Source organism: Podarcis pityusensis (assembly GCF_964106645.2).
Source record: "Podarcis pityusensis genome assembly, chromosome: 16".
Classification (NCBI taxonomy): Eukaryota; Metazoa; Chordata; class Lepidosauria; order Squamata; family Lacertidae; genus Podarcis; species Podarcis pityusensis.
Window position 1 is genome coordinate 42,323,792 of NC_138041.1, and position 14,613 is coordinate 42,338,404.

Below are 14,613 nucleotides of genomic sequence, written 5' to 3' on the forward strand. Positions count from 1 at the left end.
CACACTTCTTTGAAGTCTCTCAGCCCCACTCACCCCACAGAGTGTTTGTTGTGGGGGAGGAAGGGAAAGGAGAATGTTAGCCGCTTTGAGACTCCTTAAAGGGAGTGAAAGGCGGGATATAAAATCCAAACTCTTCTTCTTCTTCTTCTTCAGGGTTCAGCACCAGGAGCGGCTCTGTCGCTCCTGTTCCTCTTGGGAGGGCAGATCTTTTCCTGGTGCAAAAAACCTGAATTGGGGTAGGGGACTTTGAAATATTGATTGGAGGAGAGTTTAAGGAAGGAAGAAGGGGAAGCAGGTGCCTCTTTGAGGGTTTTACATGCTTGGAACCTGAGCCCGTTGCTAAGGAAACCAACTACAGCTGGCATCTTTTCTAAATTGTTTTCAGGTCCATTCCTTGGCAAATTTCAGCCACGAATAAACACTGGTTGTTACTTAGTGCACAAAAGCAGGTAGCAGTGGGGGGGCGGGAGGCAGTAGATGAAAAGAGTTACAAAAAAGCAGGGGGGGTGTTGTCAAGGCAAAATACAGCAAGAAAGCTGGCCGCAAACAGCTTGTTGCCTGTCCCAGATCTCAGTAGGCAGCTAATATCTTGGTTACGCCTTCCTTCTCCAACCCGCTTTTCCTGCTTTTAAATACCTGGCAGATTTACAATTCAAAGAGCTGTTTGGAAAGCCAGCTGCGCTTAGCTACCTTTTTTTAAAAGGGCTGAAAATCAAAAGGGTTTTATTTTTAAATAACCAATCTCATTGTTTAGTGTTCAAGTGCAAAAAAAAAAAAAATGTTACCTCTGATTGCCCCTGTTGTAGTCAAAAATTTGAAGGCAATTTGCCTCTGACAAGGTAGCTTTGCATGCTGTGGCCCACAGAGTGCTAGTTAGTAGGGAGGGGAGAGTGGTCCTTGGATACGGGGTTGTGAGCACTTCCTCTCCTCCTGCATCACTGCCTGCAAATGTGTACACACTTACCTAATCATTGCATGAGTGCCACAATTAAGAGAGGCAGAACAATAAGGTGTGTGACAGAGAGGCAGAGAGAGAAGTGATACACAGAAAGAACCCAGACCTCAGTGAAAGAGCACTTGGCTTTGCATACAGAAGGTCTCAGGTGCAACTTCCAGGTAAGAAATGTGCTTGGTCAGCAGGCCTAAGCTCAGGCATAGGACAGCTACTGTCAACCAGGGCTTTTTTTCGGCCAGAACTTAATTCCAGCACCTCTCCGGTGGGTGCCATTGCCATTATAAGAGAACAAGGGAGACATTCATGTTGAGTTCTGGCACCTCTTTTTCAGAAAAAAACAGCACTGCTGTCAACCAAAGCAGACTGCATTGGATTTGGTGGGCCATCATTCTCCATAGGAACACAGGAAGCTGCCTGTACTGAGCCAGATCATTGGCTCACCAGGCACAGAGGTATTTCCCAATCCTATCTGGTGAAGCTGGCAGGGATTGACCCTAGCACCTTTCATGTGCTAAGCAAGTGCTCTGTCCCTGAGCCATAGCCCTTCCTTAGACTTCAGTGTGGGGAATCTGCTCATGGTTCAGGGCTTGGAATCTCTAAGGAGGACCTTTTTGGCAGTAGAGCTGAGAATGGCCTCTGTGAGCCTCAGCTGCCTCTTTCTGTTTACTACACTGACAATACTGAGGTCGGGTGAGCAGGGTAGCTTCACAGGTCCCTGTTACAAGGTGAATTCCATGCTATGCAAAGGGATTAAGGGCAAAACTGTTTTTACTATAATGCTGTTATACAAATCTATGGTGTGAACACACTTGAAATATTGTGTGCAACTCTGGCTGCCTCACCTCAAAAAGGACATTGCAAAGTTGAAAAAGGTTCAGAAAAGGGCAAGCAAAATGATAAACTCTCTTATAAAGAAAGGGTACACCAACTGGGTATTTTTTATTCTAAAGAAAAGGAGAGCAAGAGGGTACAGGTCAGAGGTTAATAATGTTATGCATGGTGCGGTGAAAGAGAAGCTTTTCTCTCTCATAAAACTAAAACCCAGGGAGTATCAAACAATGTCTTGTGCAGAAAGAGTGGAGAAAAAAAGTTTTTCTTGTTCTCTCTGAATAGCAGAACCCAAAGGGGTCATCCAGTGAAGTTAAATGGTGGGAGATTCAGAACAGAAACACTTCTTTACAGAGCACATAGCTAACCCTTGGGATTCACTGCCACAAGATACAGTGATGCCACCAACTTGGGTAGCTTTTAAAGTGGTTTAGACAAGTTCATGGAAAATAAGTTTACCATCAACAGCTAGCCATGGAGACAGCGCGTTGCTTCCAGTATGGGAATCATGAGCAGGGAGAGTGCTGCTACTGCACTCATGTCCTGCTTGTGGACTGGCCACTGTGAAAACAGGATGCTGCACTAGATGGGCCGAGGGTAGGGGGGGAATCTATCTGTACCTGTCTGAGTTGTTCCCAAGATGGATTCAAACATGCATATTCAACCCAAGGTTGATGGAGGGAGGGGAATTGTCAAAACGGAGCCTCTCTTTCCCCTGCTAACTTTGCATGAGGAAAGGCCCTTACCATCCGACCAGCCTTGGTCCTGGCTGAGCTGTCCTCCGGCTCCAGACGTGACCTGCTCAATAATCCTCTGGAGGTGGTGCTTGAAGACGGCTGTTGTGAGCTCCTCAAAATCGCAGCCAAGGACTTCCGCTGCCTTGTTGGCCCACTCAAACTGCATGAACTGCTTCCTGCCAACTGAACAGAAAGGAGAGGAAGGGGCTTATGTTCAGGAAGCCTTTGTTTTCCATGACGACTCCTTCTGGCTCACTTTTAATGCTTAAATTTGTGAATTCTGTGATTTGTGAATGACAAATAATTTATTTGTAATTTACAATATATTGATATAATTCACATATGATAGCCATCTTCAAATATCTCAAGGGTGTCACATGGAAGAAGGGAACAAGCTTGTTTTCTACTGCTCCCGAGGGTAGGACTCAAAACAATGGCTTCAGGTTTCAAGAAAGGAGATTCCGACTAAACATCAGAAAGAACTTTCTGACAGTGAGAGTTGTTCATGATGTTGGATGATGGCCATCTGCCATGGATGCTTTAGCTGAGATTCCTGCATTGCTGGGGGTTGGACTGGATGACCATTGGGGTCCCTTCCAACTCTACAATTCTATGATTCTATTTATTTCATATCATTTATATATACACCACCCAATTGTAAGACGAAAAAATGTCAGAGTAGTTTGCAAAAAGAATAAAACAGCAAAATCAATAACAGTTAAGAACAGCTACTGAAAACATTCAAATCATATTTAAGATCAAATATAAACCAACAGATTAAAAACACATGTCAGCATTCTACATATCCATGTAAGCTTGTTGAAACAAAACTGCTTTTAGCAGGTGCTGAAGAGCACAGTGAAGATGCCTACCTGGTGTCAAGAGGCAGGGAGTTCCCTAGGGTGGGTGCTGCCACACTAAGAAATCGATTACTCACAGCGGTACAGTGGTACCTCAGTTTACGAACTTAATCCATTCTGGAAGTCCGTTCTTAAACTGAAGCCATTCTTGAACCAAGGGACGCTTTCCCTAATGAGGCCTTCCGCCGCCTGGGGCCCTTCCACTGTTCAGATTCCGTTCTTAGACCAAGGTAAAGTTCGCAAACTGAGACACTACTTCTGGTTTTGCGGAGTTTGTAAACCAAATAGTTCGTAAACAGGGCTGTTCTTAAACCGAGGTACCACTGTACATGTTTTAAGTGTCCCCTGTAACAAGGCCAGTTCTGCACATGGGCCTATGTGGCTAAGGGGATCAAGTTTGTAGTGTTGATGTTTCCTGGGTGGGCTGTGTTTCCATTAAGAGTGGCCAAAGAAATAGAGCCAGAGGAAAAGAAAACCAAAGCAAGTTCATGAGGCAGACTTTTTTTAAAGAGAGGGGGAGAGAAGGAAACGAATCAGGTCTGAAAATGAATGGCTGTTCACGTACAAAGTGCTGGCGGTAATTAGCTGCAATTTGATGGCAGCCATTCATAAATGAGACAGAGAGCAGAATTAAACTGATGGTAGCAATTAGATTTCATTTCACCTCTGAGCGCTGCCTTCGATTTTGCCCTGCAGGAGTCATATTTCCATGCGCTGAAATGCAGCACAGCATTTGCTGGTGGCTTTGAAAGGGCACCTACAAAATAAGAGCCCACTCCCCTGCCTCCAGCTCTGCCCACTGCTCTCCCCTTTGGAAAGACTTTGTGGGACTGCCCGGAAGGCCTCCTGGAAGGAGCAGCCAATCCTGGAAAGAATGGGGCTACAGCCACCCAGCCACACCCCCACAAAACCAAATGGGTGAATATATTTCCAAGGAAATCGTTTATCCCCTGGGATAATCACTTCAACTTCATGTTTCCCAAAAAGGATCAATAGAGAGTCAAATTGCAGAATGAGCCAGTCTGCAAAGGTTCAGACTGATAAGTTGCAGAACCCACAAGCTGGCAGGAAACCAGATCCTACATATGCAACTTGGAAGCTGGATAGAAAGGCAATGGAGCAAGGAGCAAGGTCTCTCACTGGGTTAAGTCTTATGACATGATGAAAAAAAGACAAGAAGGGAAAGAGTCACCCACATGCTGACCCGACAAACTGAATTAGAGAGCTGGAGCTCTTCTTGGAAGCAACAGAGCACACCGTCTCCACCAAGGAGGAGACAGGGGACTCCCCTGAGAAGGAGGCTAGTTCACCAACACAGGAGCCAGATATATGGAGAAACGTGACTCAATGAAGTAGGAGGCCCAGGGTTCGCTCTCATTGTTTACAAATACACAATCGCTTTGAGGTCCTCTCCCCTAGCATGGAAAACGAAGAGCAGACTCCATTTGAGGATCTCTCCCTCATTACAGTCGATCAGGTATATGAAGACGAGCAGCAAAGTCAGTCCTCAGGGAATGTGCAGGCGACCTTGGAACGGACAGCTCACAGAAGAACCCCGACCAAACCTAAGAGGAGGCGTGTAGTGGTGATAGGGGATTCCCTACTGAGGGGAACAGAAGCAGTGATCTGTGGGCCTGACAAGATGTCTCGGGAAGTGTTCTGTCTCCCCGGGGCTAAGATCCAAGATGTAACTGAACGACTGCAAGGAATCATAAAACCCACTGACAAATACCTCTTCCTCTTGGTTCATGTGGGAACCAATGACACTGCAAGCAATAGCCTCCAGAAGATCAAAAGAGACTACGAGGCTCTGGGCAGGAAATTGAAGCAATTAAATGCACAAATTGTCATCTCATCTGTCCTCCCAGTTGAACGACGTGGCCCAGGGAGAGAGGGGAAAATAGTGGAAGTGAACAGCTGGCTTCGCAAATGGTGTAAACAGGAACGGTTTGGATTCTTAGATCACGGACTGCAGTTTCTTGAAGATGGACTTCTGGCAAGCGATGGGCTGCACCTCACAACGGTTGGGAGAAATGTTTTTGCCAAAAATCTCAGAAACCTCATCAGGAGGGCTTTAAACTGACTAATGTGGGGGAGGGAGACAGTGCTCCTGAAGGTAGGAGTCTATCAATTGATGAAGATGATCATCCAAATGTCATAGACCAAATGGAGCAAACAGCACGCAGACCTAGTGGTGGGAGGAAAAAATCCTTAAATAAGAGACACGGGGGAATGATGAATGGACTTCAATGTCTGTACACTAATGCGCAAAGCATGGGAAATAAACAAGATGAGCTTGAGCTCTTGGTACAGCAAACTAAATATGACATAATAGGCATCACTGAAACCTGGTGGGATAAGTCCCACGATTGGAATGTAATAATGGGGGGATACAATCTATTTCAGAGAAACAGACCAGACAAGAAAGGAGGAGGAGTGGCGTTATATGTCAGGGATGTGTATACCTGTGAAGAGATCCAAGATTTAGAACCTCAAAGCCAAAGTGAGAGCATTTGGGTCAAAATTAAGGGAGAGAAGAATAACAGTGACCTCATTGTGGGAGTTTACTATAGATCCCCAAGCCAAACGGAGGACATAGATGATGCCTTCCTGGAACAGATGGCCAAGCATGCAAAAGGAAGGGAGATAGTAGTAATGGGGGACTTCAATTACCCGGATATTTGTTGGATGTCAAACTCAGCCAAGAGCATAAGGTCAAACAGATTCCTCACTGGCCTTGCAGACAACTTCATTGTCCAGAAAGTGGGAGAAGCAACAAGAGGAACAGCCATTTTAGATCTGGTCCTAACCAATGTTGATGACCTGGTTTAGTGGGGTAGAAATGGAAGAATCATTAGGCGCGAGTGATCATGCTCTTCTGAAGTTTACTATACAGCGGAAAGGAGCAGCCAAGCATACTAGGACTCAATTTCTTGACTTTAAGAAAGCGGACTTCATAAAACTTAGGGAAGTGCTGGGTGAGATCCCATGGACAGTAATACTAAAAGGAAAGGGAGTTCATGATGGCTGGGAGTTTGTTAAGAGGGAGATACTAAAAGCACAACGTCAGGCAATACCAATGAGACGGAAACGTGAAAGGTGCCTAAAGAAGCCAGGGTGGCTATCTAAAGAACTCTTAACTGAGTTAAGATTAAAAAAGGATGTGTACAAAAAATGGAAAAGGGGGGAAACCACCAAAGAGGAATTCAAACAAATAGCCAGCACATGTAGACACAAAGTCAGAAAAGCTAAAGCACAAAATGAACTCAGGCTTGCTAGAGAGGTTAAAAGCAACAAAAAAGGCTTTTATGGCTATGTTCGTAGCAAAAGGAAGAACAAAGAAACAGTGGGGTCACTCAGAGGAGAAGATGGTGAAATTCTCTCATCCTGGAGAAGAGTGACTCCCTGTTCAAATTCATCTTGTTTGTTTTGGCCCAGTTCTCTAATCTGTCAAGGTCGTTTTGAAGTGTGATCCTGTCCTCTGGGGTGTTAGCCACCCCTCCCAATTTGGTGTCATCTGCAAATTTGATCAGGATGCCCTTGAGTCCATCATCCAAGTCGTTGATAAAGATGTTGAATAAGACCGGGCCCAAGACAGAACCCTGTGGCACCCCACTAGTCACTCTTCTCCAGGATGAAGAGGAACCATTGATGAGCACCCTTTGGGTTCGGTCAGTCAGCCAGTTACAAATCCACTGAGTGGTAGCACAGTCAAGACCACATTTTACCAGCTTCTTTACAAGAATATTATGAGGCACCTTGTCAAATGCCTTGCTGAAATCAAGGTAGGCTACATCCACTGCGTTCCCTCCATCTACCAGGCTTGTAATTCTGTCAAAAAACGAGATCAGGTTAGTCTGACATGACTTATTTTTCAGAAATCCATGCTGACTATTGGTGATCACAGCATTCCTTTCTAGGTGCTCACAGAATGTTTGCTTAATGATCTGCTCCAGAATCTTCCCTGGTATTGATGTCAGACTGACTGGGCGGTTATTATTTGGGTCCTCTCTTTTCCCCTTTTTGAAAATAGGGACAACATTTGCCCTACTCCAGTCTGCCGGGACTTCGCCTGTTCTCCAGGAATTCTCAAAGATGACTGCCAGTGGTTCTGAGATCACATCTGCCAGTTCTTTTAATACTCTTGGATGCAGTTCATCTGGCCCTGGAGACTTGAATACATCTAAACTAGCCAAGTATTCTTGTACTATCTCCTTAGTTATTCTGGGCTGTGTTTCCTCTGCTGAATCATTTGCTCCAAATTCTTCAGGTCGGGCATTGTTTTCTTTATCGGAGAAGACTGAGGCAAAGAAGGCATTGAGGAGTTCAGCCCTTTCTGTGTCCCCTGTTTGCATTTCACCATCTTCTCCTCTGGGTGACCCCACTGTTTCTTTGTTCTTCCTTTTGCTACGAACATACCCATAAAAGCCTTTTTTGTTGCTTTTAACCTCTCTAGCAAGCCTGAGTTCATTTTGTGCTTTAGCTTTTCTGACTTTGTGTCTACACGTGCTGCCTATTTGTTTGAATTCCTCTTTGGTGGTTTCCCCCCTTTTCCATTTTTTGTACACATCCTTTTTTAATCTTAACTCAGTTAAAAGTTCTTTAGATAGCCACCCTGGCTTCTTTAGGCACCTTCCATGTTTCCGTCTCATTGGTAATGCCTGATGTTGTGCTTTTAGTATCTCCCTCTTAACAAACTCCCAGCCATCATGAACTCCCTTTCCTTTTAGTATTACTGTCCATGGGATCTCACCCAGCACTTCCCTAAGTTTTATGAAGTCAGCTTTCTTAAAGTCAAGAAATTGAGTCCTAGTATGTTTGGCTGCTCCTTTCCGCTGTATAGTAAACTTCAGAAGAGCATGATCACTCGCGCCTAATGATCCTTCCACTTCTACCCCACTAACCAGGTCATCAACATTGGTTAGGACCAGGTCTAAAATGGCTGTTCCTCTTGTTGCTTCTCCCACTTTCTGGACAATGAAGTTGTCTGCAAGGCCAGTGAGGAATCTGTTTGACCTTATGCTCTTGGCTGAGTTTGACATCCAACAAATATCCGGGTAATTGAAGTCCCCCATTACTACTATCTCCCTTCCTTTTGCATGCTTGGCCATCTGTTCCAGGAAGGCATCATCTATGTCCTCCGTTTGGCTTGGGGATCTATAGTAAACTCCCACAATGAGGTCACTGTTATTCTTCTCTCCCTTAATTTTGACCCAAATGCTCTCACTTTGGCTTTGAGGTTCTAAATCTTGGATCTCTTCACAGGTATACACATCCCTGACATATAACGCCACTCCTCCTCCTCTCTTGTCTGGTCTGTTTCTCTGAAATAGATTGTATCCCCCCATTATTACATTCCAATCATGGGACTTATCCCACCAGGTTTCAGTGATGCCTATTATGTCATATTTAGTTTGCTGTACCAAGAGCTCAAGCTCATCTTGTTTATTTCCCATGCTTTGCGCATTAGTGTACAGACATTGAAGTCCATTCATCATTCCCCCGTGACTCTTATTTAAGGATTTTTTCCTCCCACCACTAGGTCTGTGTGCTGTTTGCTCCATTTGGTCTATGACATTTGGATGATCATCTTCATCAATTGATAGACTCCTACCTTCAGGAGCACTGTCTCCCTCCCCCACATTAGTCAGTTTAAAGCCCTCCTGATGAGGTTTCTGAGATTTTTGGCAAAAACATTTCTCCCAACCGTTGTGAGGTGCAGCCCATCGCTTGCCAGAAGTCCATCTTCAAGAAACTGCAGTCCGTGATCTAAGAATCCAAACCGTTCCTGTTTACACCATTTGCGAAGCCAGCTGTTCACTTCCACTATTTTCCCCTCTCTCCCTGGGCCACGTCGTTCAACTGGGAGGACAGATGAGATGACAATTTGTGCATTTAATTGCTTCAATTTCCTGCCCAGAGCCTCGTAGTCTCTTTTGATCTTCTGGAGGCTATTGCTTGCAGTGTCATTGGTTCCCACATGAACCAAGAGGAAGGGGTATTTGTCAGTGAGTTTTATGATTCCTTGCAGTCGTTCAGTTACATCTTGGATCTTAGCCCCGGGGAGACAGCACACTTCCCGAGACATCTTGTCAGGCCCACAGATCACTGCTTCTGTTCCCCTCAGTAGAGAATCCCCTATCACCACTACACGCCTCCTCTTAGGTTTGGTCGGGGTTCTTCCATGAGCTGTCCGCTCCAAGGTCGCCTGCACATTCCCTGAGGACTGACTTTGCTGCTTGTCTTCATATACCTGATCGACTGTAATGAGGGAGAGATCCTCAAATGGAGTCTGCTCTTCGTCTTCCATGCTAGGGGAGAGGACCTCAAAGCGATTGTGTATTTGTAAACAATCAGAGCGAACCCTGGGCCTCCTACTTCTTTGAGTCACGTTTCTCCATATATCTGGCTCCTGTGTTGGTGAACTAGCCTCCTTCTCAGGGGAGTCCCCTGTCTCCTCCTTGGTGGAGACGGTGTGCTCTGTTGCTTCCAAGAAGAGCTCCAGCTCTCTAATTCTTTGGAGTGTAGCTACACGTTCCTCCAGTTGCTGGACTTTGTCGTTTAAGAGGGCAATCAACATGCAATTGCTGCAGGTAAAGCTGCCTGCAACCTTTGGCAAGATAGCAAACATTGCGCAGGAACCGCAGGTGACTGCAGCTGTTCCCTCCCCCTCCATCTTGAGAACGTGTTGTTGGGGGTGGCTACAGCGGTCCTCCATCATAAAAAGCGTGAAGACAGGACAAATAACTCCCCGCATAAAAAAACCTAGGTCTCCCCCAACAAACGTTTGAGACTAGCTCCCCTAAATCTAAAAGATGGATCAAACTGCGTGCGCCGCTAGGCTCGCGCCGCTGCCCTGCAAGCTCTGATAAGCTCCTCCCACAGCTAATCACCTGCCTCAACAGAAACCCTGCCCCCTCTGACCTTTGCACAGGGAGAGCAGCCAATCAGCCACAAAGAAACACACACACACACACACACACACACACACACAAGAAAACCCTTTTTGCTCCTTCTTCAACTGCTGCCCTGCAAGCTCTGATAAGCTCCTCCCACAGCTAATCACCTGCCTCAACAGAAACCCTGCCCCCTTTGACCTTTGCACAGGGAGAGCAGCCAATCAGCCACAAAGAAACACACACAGACACACAAGAAAACCCTTTTTGCTCCTTCTTCAACTGCTGCCCTGCAAGCTCTGATAAGCTCCTCCCACAGCTAATCACCTGCCTCAACAGAAACCCTGCCCCCTCTGACCTTTGCACGGGGAGAGCAGCCAATCAGCCACAAAGAAACACACACAGACACACAAGAAAACCCTTTTTGCTCCTTCTTCAACTGCTGCCCTGCAAGCTCAGACCTGTTTAAGACCAAGTTCTTTCTATTCTTTCTAGAATATTCCAACAGGGATATGGGGCATTAAAGGAGGCATGAGGAGATGGGGGCAGGGATGAAACCATGCTTCATTTCACCTGGGTCAAAAACCCAGTTTGGCGCCCCCTCCACAAACATTTGCATACACACAGGTTGGGAGCCTCAATGGTGTTCCTCTGGGGCAAAAAAAGAAAACAAAAAACCAGCTAGCCCCCCGTAGCTATGGATGGGGGCATTGGGTGAAGTGCAAATTGGGGGTTGGCAAGCGGGGTGGGGAGTTTGGCAAGGGTGCAGGGTAGGTGGGGCTGGCAAACAATGCAAGGAGGAGCAGCAGGCTCCTTGACTCCAACAGTCCTTACTGGAACATGTTCAAACCACTGGGCTCTTAATGGCAGCTACTGTCCTAGTAGGCTGGAGCGTGGAGCTAGACGGGTGGTGTTGCTCCAGCAATGAAGCCAGTCAGACCAGGGAGCTTATAGAGGAGCTGAAGCCAGGCCCTGATCCACGCAGAGGCTTCCATGCACTTCCACGTTAAAGCTTCTGCCTAGGTCCCCATCTCCACCTGCATGCACACAGAACTGGCCTCCTATTTGGTTGCATAAACAGGGATTAAGCCTTCAACCTAAGGATCTTGTGCCTAGAGGGGCACGTTCCTCATGTTGACTTCTGTACCACTTTTTTTCTTCATTAGGGCAGTTATTTACACATCGCCCCCCACCCCGCAAAAAAAGAGGACACAAAATTGCAAACAATTTTCATGTGCTAATTTATATGTATAGATCAAGGAGAAAGTCAGCTCAGCTCACATTTCAAGGCAACCAAAATTTACACCTATCCAAACTTTGTGATGCAGTTCTCCAGCCAACCAACATTTACAACAACAAAAATGCAAATATTAGGAAAAAAATGTGTATAAAAATGAATATATTTGTGAAAGTAATACACAAATGTGCCTTGTGTTTGGGGAAATTGCTTGCAAAACTGTATAGTATTAGTCAAAACTGCATACAAAAATGTGTTTATTGGGAAACATTAATGTGAACATTCTGATGAATTTTTCAAAAAGAATTTTCCAAAAAGAAAATCACAAATTGCTGTGGAAATGTGGAGGACTGAATTTAAGTTTGGAAAAATGAGAAACTGAAAGAACCAAAAGTAGCACATCTTTCCATCACTAGTAAAGATGCAGATTTTAAAAATCCATGATCATTGAAATAGAAATGCAAAACATCTCAGCATGGTCAAGGAACCTGTGCCCAGGGGACCAGGGTGCCTGCTCAGGCTGCCTTCTAAGTGCCAGCCATGGATGCTCAACCACAAGTCACTGCCACCACTCAACTCTCCCTTCTTAGGGTCCTTTAAACTGGCCAGTGACAGGTCAGTTGTTCACACATCATTGTGAACTCTTTGATCAACTGTTACGGAGCAGTTGTTTGTAATCCATTCCCATTCCCATAAAGCCTGTGGAGGGTTCGAGGCGATGACCTCGAGGGCACTCTGCCCTGCAGAGACCCTCCAACCCCTCCATTGTGTCGCACCAAGCACCACACAAAACTCAAGCCCCGAAATAAAAGTGCCCCTTTTCTCCCTGCGCCCCTAGACTATATAAACTAAGACCCTATTGTTCTCTAATCATCGGTACATAAAATGTGCCTTTCAATGCATGCTCCACTCTGCATGTTTCCCCCCTCCTTTGCCCATATGTTAATCCTGTATAACCCACCCCTTTCCTGATGTAATCATGATGTAGCAATGATGTAGTGATGATGCTTTTGAACTGTATCTGGGGTAATGGCGGGAAGTTTTAAATCTTCTCTAAATTGCTCCGGTCTCTGGCTGCGCTCCTTTTGTTCCGCAGGGACCCGCAGAGTCAGTCCGACAAGCTAGGTGGCAGAGCAGCCTCGCACCTAGATTTTCCGTAACAGTTTGGCGCCCAATGTGGGGCTGCGGTTCTCCCGTGTTGCTGACCGGGAGCCCCGAAGTCTTCAGCCGGCACTGGGCCGTTTTGCCTGGGAAGATCCCTCTGGACCCCTGGCCATCTTCAAGGTGGTAATCGACCAGCCTCAAGGGATTCAGCCGGGGAGCAAAGAGAGATCCGGCCGGCTTATTCAACGATCCCGGGATCACAGCTGAAGGCACGTGAGTATAAGTTAAAATCCAGTGCACTGGTGGGAAGGGGGGTGGTAATCTCCTGGCAACTTAATTCTCTGCCCTCTTATCTATCGTTCTTTCTTACCTTCCTCTTGGTCCGGTTAGTGAGAGAGACAGAGGACCACTGCTTAACCCAAAACGGGGGTTCTGAGCTCTATCTCTTTGTCTTAAACACTCCAGCCAGCCGCACCAATCGAGAGCCCGGAGGTAAGACGGAGAGGACCGGCTTAAACACCCACCTCACCGCAACGGGCATCTCATTGAAAGCAAGGGGTTGGAGCTCTTTTTCCGATCTTCCAGCCAGCCGCCCAGGGGGCTGGAAGGGACTATCTTTCTATCCTTACCGCAGCTGCACCAGTCGTGCCACATAACATGTGTATCATGCGTGAGCCCGCTTCTGAAAGCAAGGGGGGTATTCCGGTTCAAAAACTCTATCCAGGGGTCGCCTGAGCTGGCACCACACTGCATAACATCCCTTTTCCTCAAGTTTGTGATGATAGGTAGGAGGTTGCCAGGAGGGATAGCCTGGGAGGAACTGGGCAGGATTTGGCAGACTGAGGAAACAGGATTTGGCAGACTGAGGAAACATTTGGCAGAGTGAGGAATAAGAAAAAGGAAAGGACGAGTGCCGAGGGTCTGGGGAGGAAACCAGATAGCTAGGGCTCAAAAAAACCCCCCACTAAATTGTTAGGCAACGGAAGATAGAAGAATCAGAGAAACCCCTGTATAGGTTACCCGAAATCCTTACCAACCCCCTTTTCTTTCTCCCCTCTTTATCCCAGACACGCGTGAACTAAGAAAATGGGTACCCAGGCTTCCAAAAATGAGCGGGCTTCCTCTGGGAGGAAGGCTTCACGGAAGCCATCCCAGTCCCAGAGGGACCCTGTCTCCTCTCCTTGAATTTGTCTTAACCTACTGGAAGTCAATACCAGGCCATAAAGTATTGTCCAGACAGAAGTTGGAGGACCTCTGCAGAGAATCCTGGTCCGCCGGTACAGCCTCCGTGAAACCTGAGTTGCGCTGGCCGCCGGGGGGTTCTTTTAACGAAGACTGTTTAAACAATCTAAGAAAGCACTTGATGGAAAAGAAGCCCTGTCTGCTAGAATACCTAACCGCCTTCAAGGCTGTTAGGGGATTACTTTCGGCTCCTCATGGAGCCCCCTCTTTGCAGCTGCCCCTGCTAAAGCCCGGAAAACAGCCCTTGCTCCCCCTACGAGGGACACCCCACAGATGATTCTATCAAACGAGCCCTGATTCCCTTCTATTACCAAGGGGTAACACCATCTGCCCCAAATAATGACTCAGATACCGACATGGAATCAAGGGGAGGAGGAGCGGGGGGGCGGCACTAGCCAAATACTCACTCGCCAGCAAGCCAAGGCGAAAAAGGGCACTGCGCCAGAGAACCTCATTCAGTTAGAAGAACCAGTAGAGCCACTGGGAACCTCTAGCCAAGCAGCGGTTCAGATGCCTTTAAGGGCTCTACCGATCCCACCTCTAGAGCCCAATGGACCCCCCCCCCGGATGGTATACACGCACCAACCCTTTTATACTGCAGACCTAGTCACATGGTCGAACCAAATGCCCTCCTTGAGAGATGACCGAGACAAGTGCCACCATCAAGTTAGTGCCATCTTCTCAACCCACAAACCCACCTGGCCAGACGTTCATGTACTTCTAAACACCCTCTTTAATGAAGCTGAGAAAGCAG

General features: G+C 46.7%; 1 protein-coding gene across 1 annotated transcript in view; it reads right to left on the reverse strand.

The window, feature by feature from the left end:
- MYO18B (myosin XVIIIB) overlaps window positions 1–14,613 on the reverse strand; it is a 300,711-nt gene that overhangs the window by 197,736 nt on the left and 88,362 nt on the right. The window contains exon 14 of the mRNA XM_080986568.1: window positions 2,530–2,703. Within this exon, the coding sequence (XP_080842694.1) occupies window positions 2,530–2,703 (174 nt within the window). The remainder of the gene's footprint in view (window positions 1–2,529; window positions 2,704–14,613) is intronic.